The 20,612-nt window shown below is 39.7% G+C and overlaps 2 protein-coding genes across 3 annotated transcripts; both read right to left on the bottom strand.

The window, feature by feature from the left end:
* Window positions 1-483: 483 nt before the first annotated feature.
* On the bottom strand, window positions 484-6,482 carry LOC137738934 (ABC transporter B family member 19-like). Its single transcript, XM_068478398.1, has 9 exons — window positions 5,307-6,482; window positions 4,997-5,051; window positions 4,708-4,883; window positions 4,432-4,596; window positions 4,042-4,337; window positions 3,571-3,887; window positions 3,240-3,463; window positions 1,053-2,948; window positions 484-828 (listed from the first exon to the last, which is right to left on the bottom strand). Exons 1-9 carry the CDS (start codon window positions 6,480-6,482, stop codon window positions 484-486), a joined length of 4,650 nt encoding a protein of 1,549 aa, XP_068334499.1.
* Window positions 6,483-8,135: 1,653 nt separating this feature from the next.
* Window positions 8,136-19,996, bottom strand: LOC137739956 (uncharacterized). Of its 2 annotated transcripts, none has more exons than XM_068479712.1 (11): window positions 19,619-19,996; window positions 18,848-19,025; window positions 18,571-18,753; window positions 18,359-18,458; window positions 18,239-18,269; window positions 15,957-15,999; window positions 14,952-15,104; window positions 11,642-13,814; window positions 10,075-11,473; window positions 9,011-9,094; window positions 8,136-8,651 (listed from the first exon to the last, which is right to left on the bottom strand). In XM_068479712.1, the coding sequence occupies exons 2-11, from the start codon at window positions 18,904-18,906 to the stop codon at window positions 8,587-8,589; spliced, it is 4,290 nt and encodes a 1,429-aa protein (XP_068335813.1). In that variant the 5' UTR covers window positions 18,907-19,025; window positions 19,619-19,996; the 3' UTR covers window positions 8,136-8,586. The 2 variants fall into 2 exon arrangements, with proteins under 2 accessions (XP_068335813.1, XP_068335814.1); XM_068479713.1 differs by having other exon boundaries at window positions 18,848-18,981.
* Window positions 19,997-20,612: the final 616 nt, after the last annotated feature.

Below are 20,612 nucleotides of genomic sequence, written 5' to 3'. Positions count from 1 at the left end.
ATATTACCTTTCTCATTTGGGAACTTGGGTACAATATAATCATAACATTTGACGACCATATTTGACTGTCAATAGGTGATTATATTAAGTACTTCAATGTACCCTACTGGGTCCCTATTATTTAGGTTTACCAACTAGCCATAAGAAGCTACTCGCATTATTGTTAGCTCATTTTGAGGCTTAAGTCCACTTCTCCACCTCCTTAGTACAGACAATATTATTTGTTGAAAACAAAAACAAACAAAAAAAACTAGCGGTAACAAGCCTAGAACAAAAGGCTTTACAAGTTTAAACCCTACCATTTGAGTCATTGAATGTACGTTGGTACATCAATTACAAACCCTAACATCACAAAAAAGTAACGAGAGTGTGGACCAAATAAATATTAATATGGATTGGCTACTTCTCTATAACTACAAGCATGCTAATAAATCTTCTCCATCACAAAAGTTCCAGGGGTAACTTACAAGTTACATACTGTAATCAAAACGCATTGGCTTCAGTTTCTGCACGCACCAAGCTAGCATACACACCGTTAAGGTGAGAGGCCATAAGTGCATCATGGCTCCCATATTCTGTGATGGCGCCGTTGCTCATCACTGCTATCATATCGGCCTCTCGGATCGTCGAAAGCCGGTGAGCCACTATGATGGTTGTAGCCCTTTTGCTGATCTTCTTAAGTGCCTCTTGTATGTGCCTCTCTGATTCCAAATCCAGTGCACTACTTGCTTCGTCTAGAAGTAGTACCTTTGATTTCTTCAGTATAGCCCTTGCTATGGCAATCCTTTGCTTCTGGCCCCCGGATAGCTGGGCCCCACTCTCACCAACCTATAGATCAAAGGAAAGAGAAAACCATTATGGTGAAAGATATGCATTGTAGAAGATAGAAAATTCTGTGTGCACGACGCTTGCTCTTTAATTTGTTTTGTCCAAAATGTATTTGATAATATGTTAGTATGTTTTGTTGGAAACAATGATACAGACACATTATCGACGCTTGTCAATTATCCGAACTAAAGAGCATATAGTGCTATAAATTGAACTATATATACCTGAGTTTCATAGCCTTGAGGGAGGCTACTAATGAAGTTGTGGATATAAGCTTCCCTTGCAGCGTCTTCAATTTCAGACCATGAAGCATTAGGGTTTCCAAAAGCAATATTCTCTCTCATAGTGCCTGCAAACAATGTAGGCTCTTGACCCACTAGAGCTATTTGCCTTCTCAACCACTTCAGATTTATCTCCCTCAAATCCACCCCTCCCATCATCACCTTCCCTTGAATTGGATCATAAAACCTCTGTATTAACCATACCACCGTCGATTTCCCAGACCCGCTTCCGCCAGCCAATGCCACTGTGCTACCGCCTCTGACCTTCAAGCAAAAGTCGCTCAACACGGTCACATCTGGCCTAGAAGGGTAGGCAAATGTCACCATTTTGAACTGAATGTCCAATGGTTTCGACCGGTCAAGCTTCCTTTCTTTTTCTCTGCTGCTGCTGCTGCTGCTGATTAATGGCTTGCGAGTAATGATATCGAAAACTGCTGGAATTGCTGTTGAAGCCATGGATGTGTCTGGTGCAAGACCGGCTAATTGTCCAACAGAAAACGAACTCAAAACAAGGATAAGAAAAATTTGGTACACATCGCCGAAGCTTGCTTTGCCTTCTTTCACAAGGTAACCACCAAACCAAAGGGTTAAGGTGTATGCTCCATACATAACACCTTGAGAAAACCCTAGTGCTAGGCCCATGATTTGTGACCTCTTAACTGATTTTCTCTTTGGCCCCGATAAAGCTCTTTCGAAGGACTTAACCAGCTGTTGCTGAGCAGAAAATGTTGTGACTGTCCTTATGTTTGAAACAGCACCAGAAGCAATGTTGCTCGCTTTCGCATAAGCATCATTGTCGAGTTTTGGCCCTAAATTTATGATCAAGCTCAAGTAACTTGCACCGAGAGTCAAAGGAGTGAGAGCAGCAGCCAAAAGAGTTAGCCACCTATTAATCCAAAGGGACAAACCAAGTCCCACGATGGCTGAACTCAAACCCATCAACAAGACTGATAATCGATCAATATGGACCGAACGAAAACTGACAGAATCAACTGAGAGCCTCGAGACCAGAACTGCTTTCGAATTTTCTTCGGAGTCAAACCAACCAGGCTCTTGTTTTAGTATCGAACGAAACAGGAGGTTTCGCACTCTCAATGTGAGTTTTGTTCCAGCCCAGCCACACAACCCTTGTTGTCCTGTCATGAGGAGTATGTTCCCAAGGCCAAGCCCAACAAGTGCTAGACAAAGAGGATCAATTTTTTTGTTAATTTTTGATGGGTCTTCATCGAAATATATTTCGAGGGCTAGGCCTAGAATAAAAGGAAAGATAGACAAAATTGCACCTGCATTCATACCCAAGAAGAACCCTACTAAGAGCATTGGAACCTCTGGTCTTTGTAACAACCATATATCCAAAAGTTTAACCTTTTTCGGTTTTTGTTTTTGGACATCTTTCTCCTCTACTCGGCTTTTCTCTTGAGCGAATGGCGATCTTGACAAATCATGCATATCAGACACCGAAAACTGAGTAACTTTCTGATTATCATTTTGTTTCAACAAAGGTTTTGTTACCCCATCAGCGGCAAGCTCAACAAGGCTATAGTAGGCACCGGCTTTTTCCATGAGCTGGCGATGATTACCAATCTCAACCACAGAGCCAGAGTCAAGAACTACGATGGTGTGCGAATTTCTTACTGTCGACAGCCTGTGAGCAATTACAATCGATGTTCGGCCTGAGGAGATCTTGTCAATAGCCTTTTGGACCGCAGCCTCGGATTCAGGGTCTAGGGCGCTGGTAGGTTCATCCAAGAGAAGGATTCTAGGGTCTTTGATCATCGCCCGAGCCAATGCGATTCTTTGCTTCTGACCTCCTGACAGCAGTGCTCCTCTGTCTCCAACCTGCCAAATGTGACAATGAAATAAGCATTGCACCATGAGTAGCTAAGCATCTATGTATTTACGTATGTGTATGTGCACGTGAACGTTGTGTAAATGTTCTCTTGCCAGACAAGCAAGGATATGTGCTTCGAACTGTCAATCTAGATCATGGATTAGGTGAATTCTTGTTTAATTGCGTGGTCCAGATTTACTGTTGAAAACATGTCATGCTAGATATCTTGCAATAGAACATTTCCGTGCATATTCTAACACTATAGCAAGAGAACTTTAAGAATATTTTTGCTGTTGAACCTGAGTGTCATAGCCTTGTGGAAGGCCAGAAATGAAGCTGTTGGCATTGGCAGCAATGCAGGCGGAAATCGCTTCCTTCTTGGTGGCATTCTCCTTCCCCATCAACACATTTTCTAATATACTTGTGGCAAAGAGCACGGGCTCCTGGCCGACCATACCTATCTGATCTCTTAGCCACTTCACCTGAAGCGTCCTTAAATCATGACCGTCCAATGTGATTGTACCTATCGAAACAAACATTCAAAAACCAAATCAGAGAAGGAACTAGAGTTAGTCCATTTTATCACAAGTTGTTTTTTTTTAATGTTGTTAAACCGTAAGATTATGATACCTTGGTTAGGGTCATAGAACCTTTCTATAAGAGCGAAAATGGTGGACTTTCCACCTCCGCTAGCGCCAACCAGTGCTACACTCTTCCGAGATGGGATAACCAGATTCAGGGAATGAAGAATCGGAGCATCCATACGAGACGGGTATGAGAAAGAAACGCCTTTAAATTCAATCCTTCCATGAGTACTCGGCAGGGTGCTGCCTACTGAGCTGTAGGGGTCTATCTCCGGAACTCTATCTATAATTTCAAACACCCGGCCTGCTGCTACTGTGCCTTGTGAAAACTGAGCAAAATATGATAGGGACAACGCCAAGCCCCTGTGAAAATTCAGCCACATGCAAAATGTGTCAAGAAAATTGAAGTTTTACAGTTCCGTCTCTGTGGAGGACATCACTTCTTTCCTGTCTTTCTTAAAGAAAGGACGTCCTGCACAGAGAATCCCTCCCCCACAATTTCAGAAATTCTTTATACCTTCCCCCAACATTGACGCCAAAGAAACAAGCAATGGCGGCGCCTCCAGAGATCTCTCCCTTAGAAACCAAAGCACTGCCATACCAGAAAGCCAACGCCCATGTTGAATACGAAACCACATAGATAATTCCCACTCCAGCACCCTTAGCAAAGCCGATCCTTGCTCCAAAAGGCACCAATTTGTTCAATAAATCTGCGTATCTTTCAGCCAGAAGATCCTCTGCAACAAAGGAAAACACAGTTCTGATTGAACTGATCGCTTGCTCGGCTACATTACCAGCTTTAAGGTAAGAAACCTGTGACAAATGCACCAGAAAAGATTTAGGAAAATATATAAGTGCTGAGAAAATTTAAGATCGAGGCCAACATAAACCTCGCTGTAAGCGATACCTCTTCTTTCGTAGTGAGGCCAACATAAACCGCTTTGTAAGCGATACCACAGAACATCATCAGTGGTATGACTGAGAGGACTACCAGAGAGATCTTCCATGACCTCAGAAATCCAACTGTGTATCCACATATGAAAGTACATAGGTGGTGAATGAAATGTGCCATCTGAAATTATTCACAAAGTTCAAAATTCCCAAAATTTATCAGCTCCTAATCGTCGCATAATCATAAAAATTAGTTCAAAGGAAATTTATAAAAAGCAAATATCAAGCAAACCTTCTCCCCCATAACTTCTTGGATTTGAGCAACATCACTAGAAATTCCATGCATAATGTCGCCCGCGGCGATCTCTGTGTCGAAAAAGCTAATGTCCTGCCGTAGAACTGCTCTTAGATATTCTCTTCTTATTCTTTGAGCAGATCTCTCCCCTACCATTCTCCAACAGGTAATCTCTGCATTTAGTGATCAAAAAATACTTTTGGTATTAAACATTTGTACCACAGAAGAGAAGAAAATATATTATTCAAAAGGACACGAGGAACATCATGATGTATGTGCATCTTACCCATGTATGCTCCAACTACAACTATTGCTGCTAATCCAGCCATATACAGGGCTATCTGAAATTAAATTGAAATGAAAAATGAGCTTCCATTGTTAATCTAACCAAATTTTTTTGCAGTTCTGTGTTCGAATACCAATATCACTCGTATCAGGCAAAAAAAAAATACATGCAGTAATTTTTTTTTTTTGAGTACAGTATACATGCAGTAATATTAAAAAAACGTGTAAAAATACAAACTTTTCTTTTCAAAAGGCTAAGCTAATAAGAAAAAATTTAGAAATTAAAACATGTATGAATAGTTTTGAAATACCGTTTCAATATCATCCATCATCTGAGTCTTGTCAGCGTACTTTGATTCCTTAGCAATCTTGTTCACAAACGTTCCGAAAAGAAACGAGTACCAAGGAAGAGACCCTCCATTAATGAGAGCACCAATGCATCCCAGAAACACAAGAACCATATCCCACTTTGTTGAATACTTGAACAAGCTGAGCAACCCTACTTGCTTTGGTGGCACGGCATCTTCTTCTTCATCATCCTCTTCATCATAACCCGAACCTTGATCGCTATCGGCATACCCATCAACGCCGCCGTTATGGTGGCCAGAGACTTTTGATTGCCATGCATGATCATCATAACCGTGAAGATGATGATTATGTCCCACATGTGACAACCCTCGACCATGGTCATCATGTCCTATAATTTTCGACGTACCATGATGACTGTGATGGCCATGATCGTAAAAATGACCACCAAGGTCATGACCCAAATTATGTGACATCCCATGACTCAAAACTTCGGATGCGTCATCTTTTGTCCGGTTTGGTGGATGATCATAATCGATCAAACCGAGCACATCTTTTCTAGCTAATGAACCACTTCCGGTATAATTACCACTTCCGGTATAATTACCACTTCCCAACTCCTTTATTTTTTCCAATCTTGGGGGCTTTTTATGTTGTGCACCATAGATACTATTTGCAGAAATTAAAGAACTCTCACTATTATTATTCAAATTAATGTTGCCATTCCCATTATTAACCCTAGGAGGAGCAACATAGCTTTGAAGCTCAAGCCTGCCATCAGGGACAGAATTGTAATTTGGGTTATTCCTGGCAGCGCGTCTGCTAGTTCTTGAGAGGTAGTAGTAATTGGCGGAGCGGCGAACTATGTGGGCCTCGGAGGATGTGTTTGCCGTAGCCCATGGGCTCAAAACTGAGCCCAAATTTCGCGTGTCGCTCCACCCGGTGGGCTCAAACTGCCAAGAAATCTCGCCCTGCCACGACTTGTCGTTGTCTGCGGCAAATGGAGTCGTGGGGGGCTTGATGTGGCGGGACCTTCGGCTGCCGGGGGTTCGGCTTTGGGTAAACTGGGAGTTGGAGCTGACCGGGGTGAAGGAGCCGGAGCTAAAGGGCGTGGGGTGGCGTGGCAGGCGGTGACTGGAGGAGGATTGTTCGAAATCGAAGGAGGAGTCTATACCGGCCATGATTTAATGGAGTTTACGGAGTGTTTGGCTGGTGAGAAGATTGTGTGAGAAGGTGTGGGAAAGTGGAAAGAAAAAGAGTTACCAGCTTTGTGGGGAAAGTTGCCAATTGGTGAAGTTGGAGAGGAGTGGAGAGGAGCTATCTCCCTTCTCAGTTGGATCAGTTGCACTTGTAAATAAAAGGGTAGATTGTCTTTTGTGCTGCGATGATTTGTTGTTGTCCAAATATGTTTGGTTGTTGGTTCCATACTTTGTTGAATCCGTCTATGTTTCACTGCAGTTAATAATGCCATTGTTTTAATCTTCCATGGATTAATGTCTAATTATTCTAAAATATTTCTATGACTTTAAGGATTGTTTACGATTTTTAAAATTATACCGCTTTTAGAAAGAGTTTCTAGCATTTATCGTATTCATTATGCACTCAAGACCACATATTCGATACATTCTTCCTTAATATTAGATGACTAGAATGCATCTGTAGCGTTAAAAAAAATTTAAAAAAAAAAAATCTATTATGCGTTATCAAGTTAGCTAATTACATTATTCGAAAACACACAAATGTTGCTGTATCAAATGCAGCAGTTTTATTTATTTAATTAAGTAATAATTTAGGGAGTTGAATAATTTGTCTGTTACATATGAAACAACAAAGTTGTGGAATTATAATCGACCGAGCATGCAGTCGCACTTAGGTAGTATCTACTGTCTGGCTAGCTAATAGAAGACACGGCATCCACTGTTTCATCAACCCTCGTATAGACATGCAAACAACATGCAGGCCGAAAATAAAATTAAAGGCCGGCTGATATGTCGAGGAAGATCAATTAAATAAGTTTATCGTCGCCGTAGCGTATTAGCGACTTATACAAGATTCTGTGTAGGTTTCTCCAACTGTCATTAGCTCATGATTTACAAAGCATTTTCTTTTTTTATTTCCATTAGAAATTATCCTTTTTCTGACTAAACCTCACCACTACCTGATCAAAATCTCTTTTTGGAGTTTTCACCAAGAAACAGATGAACAGACCAACATTTTGGACTCACCAAATTCATTAGGCCAATACATTATCCTTTAATATCTTTTACATTAAGTAATGGACTCAAATTTACTAATTCAGAGTTTTAGACATAGGGCAAATGTGTCAAATTACAAGAAAAACGGTCAAATGTTTATTTCTAATAACACCGATATTATTTCTAACTTATTAATTATCACCTACAAAGTCCGACACGTATGAATTTTATCACAAAAGACCGTTGTATTAGTTGAAGTGAGATTAGGATATTTAAATTCTTTTCTTTTTCTCTCTATTTTTGACAAATGTGAAATATTTCAACAAAATGTTCTTTAACCTTTAGAGCTATTGAAGCTTTTGTTACATAATTCGAAATCTTAGAACTTCTATGATTTTCACAATGATTTGACATGGAATTTTCTTGTTCGTGATTAGTTGGCACAAAGGGGTCCGAGACAGGACTCTAAATAATTGGTCTAACTATTATCTGCACGTGTCATTCACTATTTAAATTTTTTTTATAATAAATTTATATTAATAATTACCGGTCAATTATATTAATAATTGGTCTAACTATTATCTGCACGTGTTATTCACTATTGACGTAGCCAATAGTCCCTACATAAGCCAAAAATTGACAGGAGAAGTGACAACACCACAAAAATGGTGGTCTTTACAAGCTATTATTCCGCGTACTCACAACACTCTTCTTTAAAACTGTCAACAATGTAACGTTGATTCTAACAAAAGTTGAGATATACATCATCACACAAAGGCTAACCACATGAACAAGAAAAAGAACGCCTCTCGACTACCGAAAACACGATTACATTACGCCAACCATCGATTGATTCATCGTTCAATAGAATATACAACCATATATTTCCAATACAACTACGTATATAGCTAACTAAATGACCACGCCTTCGTGAAGTGAATCCAACATATACATAATCCCACCGTAGGGTTTATATTATAGATGGCTGAGTCGCACCTACTCAATCGTTCGTATCATATAATGCGGTCATCCCTTTAATCTACCTTGAAATGATCCAAGCACTTGCTATGTGGGTTTCTCCAAGTGGTAATTACCTCAGCTTTGAGTCGCTTCCCTTGCTTCGGAATGATGAGAGTGAGAAGAATGACCGCGGAGCTGTAACACAGAACCGTGAGTATACCATTATCAGAAAGATTCAATGCCAACGCCATAAATAAACATACGTTTTCCTTCACGCAATCCTAAATGACTATGACAAAATCTGATAACGCTTTCCGACTAGTGAACTAAAGCTGTCAATGATTAAGCCAACCAATTTCTGAGTTCTTAACAGCTTCACGTTCATCTGCCAAAACAGGGCTACTACACGAGAAATTTGTTTCCTCAGTTGAGACAACAAAGTACAGTGTACTACCGGAGATATACGAGGATGAACATCGAACAGAGTAAACTAATCATTGCATTACTACCAAGAAAAGTAAAATAAATGACAAAACAAGTACATAGAGCATCACCTTTCAACGAGCTTCCCGATAAATGATCCTCCGTCAGTTTAAAGTTCATTGGAGGTGCCGGGATAGAGGTCCGTAATGCTTGTACTGCATAGAATGTAAATTTGAAAAATCAGCTCTTCATTCTTTTCTAAAAGGAGAAATGAAATAAGAAAACTTATTTTAAAAGAAAACAATTCACCAAGTTTTTTAGAAACAAATCAAATAGGAAAATTTGTTTAAATCGATGGCCTACGATTTGCAAACTACTTGCTGTTTCATATGATTCTACAGTAACTTTTCGATCCAAACATTTTTAAACTGACAGATCAATGGTTATTAAAAATTTCAGTGGCCTTTCTGTTTAACAAGTACAATCCAAAGAAGGTCCTTCCAATAACTACGGATACACACGGAACACATTATATGTGTGCGTGTTTGATGATCCGGAATAACACTCAAAATACCAGCTGGATAAGAAAACAAGAAACGGCCACATGGAAAGTTTAGCTGGGAATGGAAAGTGCAGATGTTGGGTTGCTTAAGGGTTCCTAGAGCTGTTCAAGGATCATTAGTAACCCATGGCGGCTTTCAGCCACTTCGGTTTTCTCACCCTAAGAAGAAAATGGTTGGGACTCATATGAAGAAAGTTAAGGTTCCACCATAAAACCAATTGGTAATATGGAAAGCTGGCAATATAGGGAGCTGGCAATATGGGGAGTAGCCTAACTTACTTATAAGCTCATGCAAGGTCCCTCATCTCATCAATGTGGGATTCGTTCTCAACACGCCCCCCCCACGTATGGCGAATTTTCAAACCTAACACGTGACCAACACAAACGGGGTGCCATGGAGTGCGTGTGGCCGTTTGGCTTCACACACAGGACAACCTACTCTGATACCATCAAGAAAGTTGATGTTCCACCATACAACCAATTGGCAATATAAGGAGTAGCCCAACTTACTTATAAACCCATGCAAGGTCCCTTGTCTCATCAATGTGGGATTCATTCTGAACATCATATACTCCAGCATACAATAAGTTCTATATATCAAAATAATTGGAAATTAGGATATCCGTTAGTTACCATGTTCATTGAACTCGCTTTCATTGAAGCTGTCATCAGGACCCTGCGTGAATCCCATTCTTGACTTCCTAAAATCTTCTGATAATCGGTTTGCAGGATCTCGCCCATCTTCTGTATCATCATCCCCTTCAGAAGTCGTAGCAGAGATCCAGTCACTCATATTATCTGTCCCACGACTTTTTCTTCCAAACTTTAATAACCGTTTAAATCCTTTTGTCACATCCTTACGTGACTGATTTTGAGATGAATTGGTAGCAAGGATAGGTTTCTGAGCACTTCCCCATTTCTTTCTCATCCGAGCTGCATCAACATCTATTTGGGTAAGACCATGAGAATTCCAAGAAGCAGGGCTCCCAATTGGGGAGTCTACAGAGGCATCAACATCTGAGGCCTCGTGAGGGTAGGAAAAGGAATGATGCATGTGCAAGTTCCATGAAATGGGGCTTTCCCCAGGTGAGTCTGGTAGAGACCCCAAAGTATGAAATGTTGAGGGTGCAGCCGCAGGCAATTCAGCCGTTGAAGTAGGGTCCACTTGGGAAAGAGATCTTACAGAATCGACATTATCAGACCTTTCAGAACCCTGGCTCAGTTTTCGTTTCCCATTATCCACATCCATATCATCACCATCTTCAACTGCCATATCCATATCAACACCATTTTCAAGCTCTTTCTCTTCTTCTTCCTTGGCTGTGTCAACTGAATCTTCTCCCTCAACTTCTTCTTCATTTGTTAAAGTCTCAGAAGAAATGGATCCTTTCAGCTTGGAAAAACTAACTCCAGAACCAGTGCCTATGCCATTACTCTTCCTAAAAAACGACTTCGACTCCACATATTTAGCAAATTTATCATAGGAGTCCTGCTCGGTTTGCTCTTCATCAAATGGTACCAAGACAACCCCATCAGAGTGTAGAGAAGATAAGTTGTTCAGTTCTACAGGATTTGCAGAGCTTTTCCTCAAGGACTGAGAACGTTGTGGCTTCTCTTCCTTGGCCATTATCTCTTCACTAGTGCTCTTGCTGCGGGAAAAGCTTTTGACCTGTGAACGAGCAGGTATTTTGCTAACAGCTGGTTTGCTCACTCCAGAAGAGGGCTTTGTGTTTTCTTTCCTGAGATCAGAAAAGTTGGGAACTGACTGTGCTAGAGGATTTTCTAACTCTGGTCTTCGCCGACCTGAACTAAGGTTGGAAATTTTGCCTGATGACCGTGGAGCTGGTGCAGTTGGTGTCCAGGGGGTAGACGAAGGCAAGTTTCTATTGGGAAAAAGCTTTTTATTTTGAATGCTTCTAGAAGCACCGTCTCCTAAAGATGCCTCATTAGAGAACCTATCTTCTCCGTACAAATTTTGGCCTGGAAATTCAGAGAGATCCTCATCCTTCTCCCAACGAATGGAATCTATTGGCTGTTGTCAAAACAGAAAACTATTATCCTAAGATACAAATACCAACCAGCAACACAAATATCTTCAAAGATTTGGTCAGGAAAAAAAAAAAAGGAAAATGGGAAAAATCATACTTTCCAGTCATCAATTTTACACCTAAATTCATGGTAACTTAAATTGAATCAGTACCTGCTCCCTCTTCATACTAGATCCAAAATTGAATGATCTCAGCTTGTCTGCGCGCCTACGAGCACTAGATGCTGAATCCTGTCTGTCTGCTGCCCCTGAAAACTTGGCTTTTAATTCTGCCTTGCTTTTCTCAAGGCTATCTTCCATGGCCTTCAACTTGGCTTCCTTCTCTTCTCTTTTAGAACCCCATTCTTCTCTCAGTTTAGCATCTCTTTTTTGCATGTACCTCTCATAGAATTTTCCTTTAGAATCAAGAGAGAAACCAGGCTCTGAAAAATTTTGCCTCAGATTATCACCGTAATCTTGGATACCAGCTATCTTCATTGGTGGAGTAGTATTGAAATTTTCCATCTCACTAGAACTACCCATTGGTTCCAACACTGTGTTAGCCGCAGGAAATTGTGCAGAAGCAATCTCCTCCGCTGCTTGTTTTCTGTTTTGTGAACTTACTGCCTGTTCCTTCTTTGCATCCACGGGCTTGCTTCTTCGAGCAGAACTAGACTGATCCCCAGGAAGCCGAAGCTTGTGCTCTGCAAAAAGCTTTTCAAGCTCATTCGCCTTCATTTTGAGCTCATCATTGAGCTCTTGATTTCCCTTGGTCTGTCTAACTCTCTGAACTTGCTCGACTGGTGTTGTCGGTATTGTAGCAAAGCTCTCTTCATTCCTTGAAACTTTGTCACCTGTAAAATCCAACTTGCTTTCTTGACCACTATTGCTTTCATCTCTCCTTCCCTGTGGCTTCTTAATTTGTTCGCAACTGGCAGAAACCGGTTTCTGGAATCTCATTTTCTGAGCTCCAGAATCTTCCATTCTAATGTGTTTCTTATCAGATGATGTGCAGTCAACTTTACCCACCCCCCCAATTTCTCCAGAAAAAGATCTAAACAGAGGCTGGGGAGGGAGTTGATCACCCTCAAACCCTTGGAGCTGTGCTGAAGAAGCTTCTTCAAGTTTTCGTCCAACACCACCCTCAAACTGCCCTGAGAAAGATCGGGAATGACCCTGGTAACCCCTAGGAAGTAACTGTGTCATTGGCTGATCTCTTGGTCTAGAATCCTCTACCCTACTTCCAAACCCACCACCAGATATTGCACCCCCAACCAGGTTCTTCCCTTGAACAACCTTTGTCCGACCTGAAAAACTCTTGGACTGTGTCTCAGAACCTGATTGATCCTTAAAACCACTGCTTCTTTCTTCGCTACCCGAATAAATCCCTTGATCACTTAACCCAACCTGCTCAGTTCTTCCACTAGAAGTCCTGGATTGAGTATGAGAACCCACCTGCTCCTTCTTCACCTTTGAACCCACCTCCTCCTTTGCTACAAAAACCCCAACCCGAGTCTGCCCCTCAGCTTCATCTTTCAGCTCAACATCACCAACTCTACCAGAAGCACTCCTTCCCTCAACCTTACAAAAATCTGTCGAGTCAGTTGACCCCTTCTGGTCCTTATCCACAGTCACACCAGATATTGTATTCGCCGCCACCTTTGTCTGAGAAAATAAATGAGAAGCAGAGGAAGACGATGGTGTGCACAAGGGGCTCTCCGTTTCTTTCTTCTCCCCGCTCAAATCAATGCTCATGTCACTGGCACCACTCCATCTTCGTAGCACGGCCTTCTCTGCAACAGCAGGTGCAGACAACACGTCAGAGGAGAGCCTTTTGAGCTCCCCAGGTTTGGCAGACAACACGTCAGAGGAGAGCCTTCTGAGCTCCCCAGGTTTGGCAACAACCGGCTTTCCACCACTGCCACCGCCAGAACTCTCCTTCTGTTTATTCTCAAAGAGGCTGATACGGTCCTGGACGCTGAGCCGCCTCCCGGGTTGACTCACGCCCAAAGGAGTCGTCGACTCAGTCTGGGATTCAACCTTCTTCTCCACCTTGGCCTTGCCTTCCTCTTTGTCTCTCTCAGTTACACTGTTACGTTGTTGTGTAGGGAAGTTGGCGTTGAGGGACTCGGGTTGTTGACACGTGGAGGGCTTTAATGGGTCTTCTTGTTGCTCGTGCCTATTTTGGGGTTCGTTGTGGGGCCCAGACGAGTTTTCAGTGAGGTCATCAATGGACATGTCAGACTCACATGAGGATCTAACAGCTCTGTCATCCGCACTTGGCTTCCATTGGGAGATCACGTCGGATCTTCTTTGGCATAGTGAGATGAATTTGCGGCAAGCTTTGCTGCACAGTTTTCATAAAATAAATAAGTAGTTATATAAGAATAATGTATTCATATATACAGATATAAAATTACAGAATTCATAATATTTTTATTAGGTAAGAAGTACATGGCAGTTGAGATTTGAGAAAAACAGAAAAGACCATTGCAACTGCCATATTGTGACGGACTGCTTTACTATTTTTCTAAGTTCTACCAACCTTCGTTTTTTCCCTTAAGCATTTTACAGTGGGCCCAACGTGGCCCACTTAATATACTTCATATATAATGGACCCACTCAATGTACTTCACATGATCACCAAACACAGAAGAAACAAAGTCTTATAGAAAGATTACTAAATTCAAATCAAGTTGGTACTAAAGAATTAAAAAATGAGTATAAAATAACATAGGAAAAAAAACAATTTGTTCTAAGAACATCCTTGTCAGCTAATAAAAGATATGAAGGATTTGGAACAAAAGAACCAAATATTATATGCAGACAAGTAACAAGGAGTCACATTTTCTACGGAAAACTTCCCATCTTTAATCATTTAAAAAGTTCCAATGGCATGCTTTAATCAGGCCACCCTGTTAAACTATTTTTCCATTTAAGAGTTGCTATTTTCAAGTTTATCAGATACCCGAAGGGCTGCGAAAGCATATCGCTTTCAGAATAATGCATCAGGTTATGATTGCGGAACCTGGAATAGCCTATCGACATTGACAAGAGTTAGTCCTATAGTACTAATGGAAAAAGTAGAGCCTCAAAAGACCACACATTGGCAAATAGGAAAAATGATTATATACCATGAAGAAATAACCTGGTCAACCGTTATATCTCATTTCACATTCCTTATGCAGTTGATTCTTGAGAGAATTGACCCAAGTTCAGTTTCAAGACAGTTTCCTCCAGATTTATATTGGATTTGTGTTTGTCACAACTAAAATCCAGATAAACTCATCACTAGCACCAAGATGCAGGCATGGAGGTACGAGCATATGCTAGTGAGAGCATGCACACGCACATGGAGAAAGAGATACGGCCGGGGCACGGGCTATTAAATAAGACCCTTTTTCTCTTTTGGAGAGGGTGAGTTTGAGATAATATAAATTAAACTTGATGAAGCAGCGAACAGAGAGGATTTCAAGAATCTTACTTTAAGTGATGGGCACCAAACTGATCGGCAAAGTGTTGTAGTTCAGAGACTGTATCAGGGTTGAAACCAGCCGCAGATGCACGAGCACAAGCTGTGGTTAAATCCTGCCTAACTGCAACAAGTCGTACATCCATAGCCCTCAAAAGCTCCTTCCTGTACGAATTGTATTGAGAGAATAAAAATGAGACATCAGTTTTGGGAGGGAGAAGGGGGTGGGATGCTCTAAAATAGAATATGCATCTTAGATTATTTACTGCTATCAGTAATGATGATAGCAGAGCTATGGCGAACTGTTCAAATTAACATGCGCAGTCAACTCCTATCTTTATCTTTAACTGCTAACTTCACCTAGTAATTTGGACTTTGATACAGATATTGTGAATATATTTCTTTTCCATTTTAATTTTTGTCAAACAACAATTCAATATTTCACATCGAATAAACATTCCTAAATATCTCAAACCATAATAACTTCATATAAAAGAAGTTCCATAACCACATCTCATGGTAATGACCCAATTATTATCACCACCAATAGATCAACACTTTAATAAACTAAAACAAAAAATCCTTCCCACTGCTGACTTCAAAGTTCCAACACAAAGAAAAGTTCAAAATGAGGACAACCTAATGAGTTTAAGGGCTTGTTTAAGAAGTGCTTTTTGATGACTGCAAGCGCTTTTAGAGAAAATATTTTTGGGTTTCAAAAGCACTTGAAGTGCTTTCTTCAAGAAGCACCAGTTATGTGCTTCTTGTAGGAAGCACTTCAAGTGTTTTTCCAGGATTAACTTGCATTTTTATTAAGGATAGTTTGCAAAAACATTTTCGCTTAAAGAGCGTTCAGTTATTTAAAAGAACTTCCTAAATTTTCTCCTAGTGCTGCAATTTCATTATAATTCTTCCATAACTTAAACTCTGACCAAATTTAATGAATAAAAAATTTACTGCAATCTAAGGCAACATTAAGTAAATTATTAACGAATTTAAAATTTAACAGAGCATTACTTTGTTGCATCTGCTGCTGCTGTGGTACCTGTTCCATCCCCACCTGAGCAAGTAATTCAGCATTGTGATAAAATTCATGCTTTGATCAATATCCAGATGTGAATGAAATAACACTAATAAAAATAAAGGTTTCAGATGTACAATGGCACAGGAAAAAAGATAATGACATTCCAAGTTGATGAATTTAAGATGCCAAGTCAGATTAGATGTACATGACCATTATGAAAAGTATACAAGAACAATTATGATAATAGACTGAGTTCTTTAAACTGTTTCAGAAGATTATATTATGATGTGCCTAATTGCTTAGTCACCCAAGTCACATGGTAGAGGTACATTACATGCACTTTTCATTTCACTGATCACCCACGGTATCCATGCTTTCCATAAACCAGGCATAATCTCATCTCACTTCTTGCCATGCCAGGCTAGCTAGGAAAGATCCTGCTGGGCCAAGTTAACACCACTCAAATCCTAAAATTCCTGGTGCAGTAGCAGACACCCAACCGTTTTTTAATGAGAACAAACACCTAAGCATTTACAATAAGAGTAAATACCTAACCATTGCAATCAGCAGATCTGCCTCTGCACTTCCCAACTTCAAGTTGGAAAATGTCTTCAACACAACAAATATGATACTTCCTCACTGCATAATGCATACCCCAGTTTTCAAGGATCAGATGCTAACTTGCATGAACGGGACACTGAAACTTCCTGAAGAGAAAGGGACATCAAATCCCTTTTACTCATAACACTCGCCTATTTGAGTTTGGAACTTGGGCCAGACCATGAGTGGCACAGAATGAATGCAAGAAAAGGATAGGGCGGTGGCATTCTTCAAGCCCAAAAGGGAGAAAACTCTGGAATCCACCATGGGGTCCTCTGAATTCATAACAAATACAAGGAAGAGATAACTATATGAGTTTTATTGTTTAACTCATCCAGAAGAATCTGATTTAAAAAGTTCCCAAAAGCCCTATTTATAATAAACTAGTAATCCTGACTAGGAAACAAATCAATAACAAACCCAGAATGGCATGGATGATTTGCTTGTCTTGGTTCTGTTGACTTTGGACCTAGTACCTAGTTTGTTAATCACAAATTCAAGGGCCACCATATTTGGTTTGGTTTTTCACTTTTCCAATGTAAGTTGAAGATTTCATCATGCGTGACAGCCCTAAGGTTTGGGATTAGCACTAAGTCCATATCCCACCCTAAAAAAAGAATATTGTAACAGCATAAAAACCTAAGGACACTAATTTCCTAGCAACCAAGTATGCTGTATAATGACACCAAACCAAGGAGTTCTGGCGAGAATAATATTACTAAAAATATCGATTAATCCACTAATAAAAAATAAAATAAAAAAACCAAGTTACTGCAACTACATTCAAGCTACAAAGGGACGAGGCAGACAGCACAGAGACATCAAAGCCTAAAAAGGTGAGAGAACCAACATAAAGGGTTTTTTTGGTTGTTTTCTGTTCAGTAAAGTTGCACTGAAGCATGAAGCAGTGTCAACTGCATTCCTTTGAATGAGGACCAGAAAATTCCATGGTGCGATTATACGGTGGAAAAAAAAATCATTAGTATTTTCTTTTATGTGTATGTGTGCGTTTCAATTCCTTTTCCTATCTGACTTGTAGAGATTGTGGAAGAAAGTCTATAAGGATATGGAGCCTGATCTTGAAAATTATGAAGGGTGTGATATTTAAGTGCTTGTCGCTCTCCCCTTACACATTTACTAATCTATAGTACTTCTTCAATCTGACCTAGTTATAGCAAAAAATATATCTGACCAAAATTAGTATTGCCATTGAAAATAACCCCAAACGAGATGGAAATCACTAATATATCTTCGACATAGTAGCAAAATTTTCATATATTTATTGCTTTAAATATAAGGCATGAACTCCCAATAAAGTATGAAATTACATAGCATTTTTCAAGTAAACAACACAATTCCTGACCATCTATATTTGTGCAAGAAACTTAATGAACTTTCCTAGATGAAGAAACTAAGACAAACAAATGGTGAGCCACCTCTGCACCATCAATCCTAAATTCTCTCATGTTTCAACCACTCAAATAGATACACACACACACACACAAACAGTTATAACAAAGAAAGTTCAATAAGGTCAAAGTCCTCCAGTTCTGAAGCAAATAAAATCAATTACAAATTATACAAGATGCCAGAAATCACGTTTTGTTGCATTTAAACCAAGTCAAGTTGAAATACAATCAACAATCGAAAGTGAAGTTAGTAGCGATGAACATACCTAATGCGCCAGCATGATGACCGCCCATCCCCTGATTTGAAAAAGTTCCGCAAGTTCGATTAAAACAGAAAAATGCGGTTTCATTAGCATTAAAGTTACTTAACAGATAAATGGCCATACCTGAGAATATATTCTCCGTGCCACCTCCAACTGGGACATCTCAGCATCAAATGTATTGACCAGTTCCAGCACCTCAGGTGTGCTAACAAACCGCACAAACCTGTTAACAATATTGGCTAATCAAGTTAAAGAAGCCTAAATTATTACAACATAAAAGGCCAGCATGATTTAGATAACTAAAAAAAAATATCCCATTGGCAACCCGAAATAACCTTTCAAGCGTTCCTTTTGTGAACCATGTCTCAGTATGTTTATGTTTGTCAACCTCAAGTTTGATCGACGGAATTGCAAGTGCAACCTGCTCTTTTGCAACTTTTAAATGAGTAACAAATGGCTTGACTGAACCCGACGCTAGCTTCTCAGTGTTCCCATCACTATAAACAAACAATTCACATCTGCCAAAACAAAATATACATCTGATCAATAATCTAAGTGGAAATATTAAAAGAACATGAAAACGCAAAGAGTACATAGAAGCGTGACACTCACCGTGAGTGCTTTGGTGACAATTGGAATACTGCATAATCAATAGGAGTATCGGATTTCATTTTCCCCTTCACACTAGTTCCTTTATCTCAAATGACCCTTCATATAACAGATGTAGTTTTCAAGCCCCCAAATGCCTGAGATTCTCACAGTTTTGATTAATTCATTCACAATGCATAATCTGAACCAAAAGAAAAACACAATAGAAACTAGCTATATCAGTTCTTGCAAGTCAGCATGATTGTGCAAGTTGAAGTTATTAAGGACTTGACAATGAAACTTCCATTAATAGAATCAAATATAAGAATCCCACATCACTAATCCGCAATCGAAATCAACAAGGGGTATTCCATACATGGAAATGCCCAAAGAAAAAAGCACAACCCCAGTAGGTAAAACTTACTACTTCTAGACCAAAATACTACCACAAATACACTACCAGATCTCAATCCAGAAACTCTAGCCAAAAGCAAAATGCACCTAAAGTCTACCTATTTGCACCAAATACGGAAACCCCAATGCTTCAAATACAGAATTCAAACATTTCCCAGATCCGATTTCTCCAAATTCCAAATTCAAATGCAAAACCAACCAAACCCCAGATACAAAAATGCCCAATTCACCCCCAAAAAACAAATTCAAATGCGAAACCGTAACCGACTCACCCACATTTAAATGCAGCTCAAAATTGCATGCAGTAAATGCAAAACCCACACCAATCGCATCCAAAATGTAAACCCAAATGCGAAACTGATCGTCCGTACAAGAACTTACTTGAACTAGCTCAATCTCCCGGGAGATCTCCGATTGCCGCAATCGGATCCTCTGATTCGCTCACTCCAGTGCCGGCATTTCACTGCCACTTTCTCTCTCCAATTTTAAAATTTTCGTTTTTCAAATTTTCCAATTGGGTTCTTATTTCAAGTTAATATTTGGGCTTTTGAGAAAAAACCCTAATAAGCAGCAATGACAATATGGTTTTTGCTTTTACTCATTCATCTCAAATGTGCCTTTTCTTTGCCCCCCTTGCCCTTTTTTCTCCAAGTGCTTTGCTTTGTGTTTGCTTTCTCTCTCTACAATCTCCCTGTTTAAAAATACACAGTTGAGAGAGAAAGAGAGAGGAGAGAGAGAGAGAGAGAGAGAGCAAGACAGAGAGTGTGTATCCGTGTTTGGAGCTTCAGACAAAATTTTGGTTTAATTTGTAAAAAAAATAAAAAATCTTAACTAGAATTGGAAGACAGAGACTCGTTGGTGGTGCTGACGTAAATTTACCGAAATGGACTTGACAGTGGTTTGACTCCAAATTACCATGTTTGCCATTCTTCTATATTTTTTTTTTCCCAAATTTAATCAGTATATTTAATGCGAGTTCATTTGTTGCAAACTCGATTTAAACCTTAATCCGATCTATTAATCAAGAGTGATAGAAAAAAATCATAACTTACCCATTATTTTGAAATTTTGAGCACATTAGATAAATTTTATACCAACAGATAACTTACTTAGCAAGAGAGATCTTTTTTTTTTTTTAAACAAGAAATGAGAATTAGTTGTGCGACTCATTCTACATTCATTTAAAACGATTTATACCATCTACTATTGTTTTCCGTGAAAGAAATGGGTTTCTTATACTAGTTAACTACATATTACACATTTGATGATATTTTCCCTGCCTAAAACATCTAATAGGTTGAAGTTTATATTAGATGGTGTTACCCCCATATCCGTTTTTCCCTTTCACACATTTCATGTTAATTTTCGTCATTTG

The sequence above is a fragment of the Pyrus communis genome, chromosome 7 (genome assembly GCF_963583255.1).
Source record: "Pyrus communis chromosome 7, drPyrComm1.1, whole genome shotgun sequence".
Taxonomy (NCBI): Eukaryota; Viridiplantae; Streptophyta; class Magnoliopsida; order Rosales; family Rosaceae; genus Pyrus; species Pyrus communis.
Note: the sequence above shows the minus strand (reverse complement) of the source record. Positions and strands in the feature narration are given on the sequence as shown.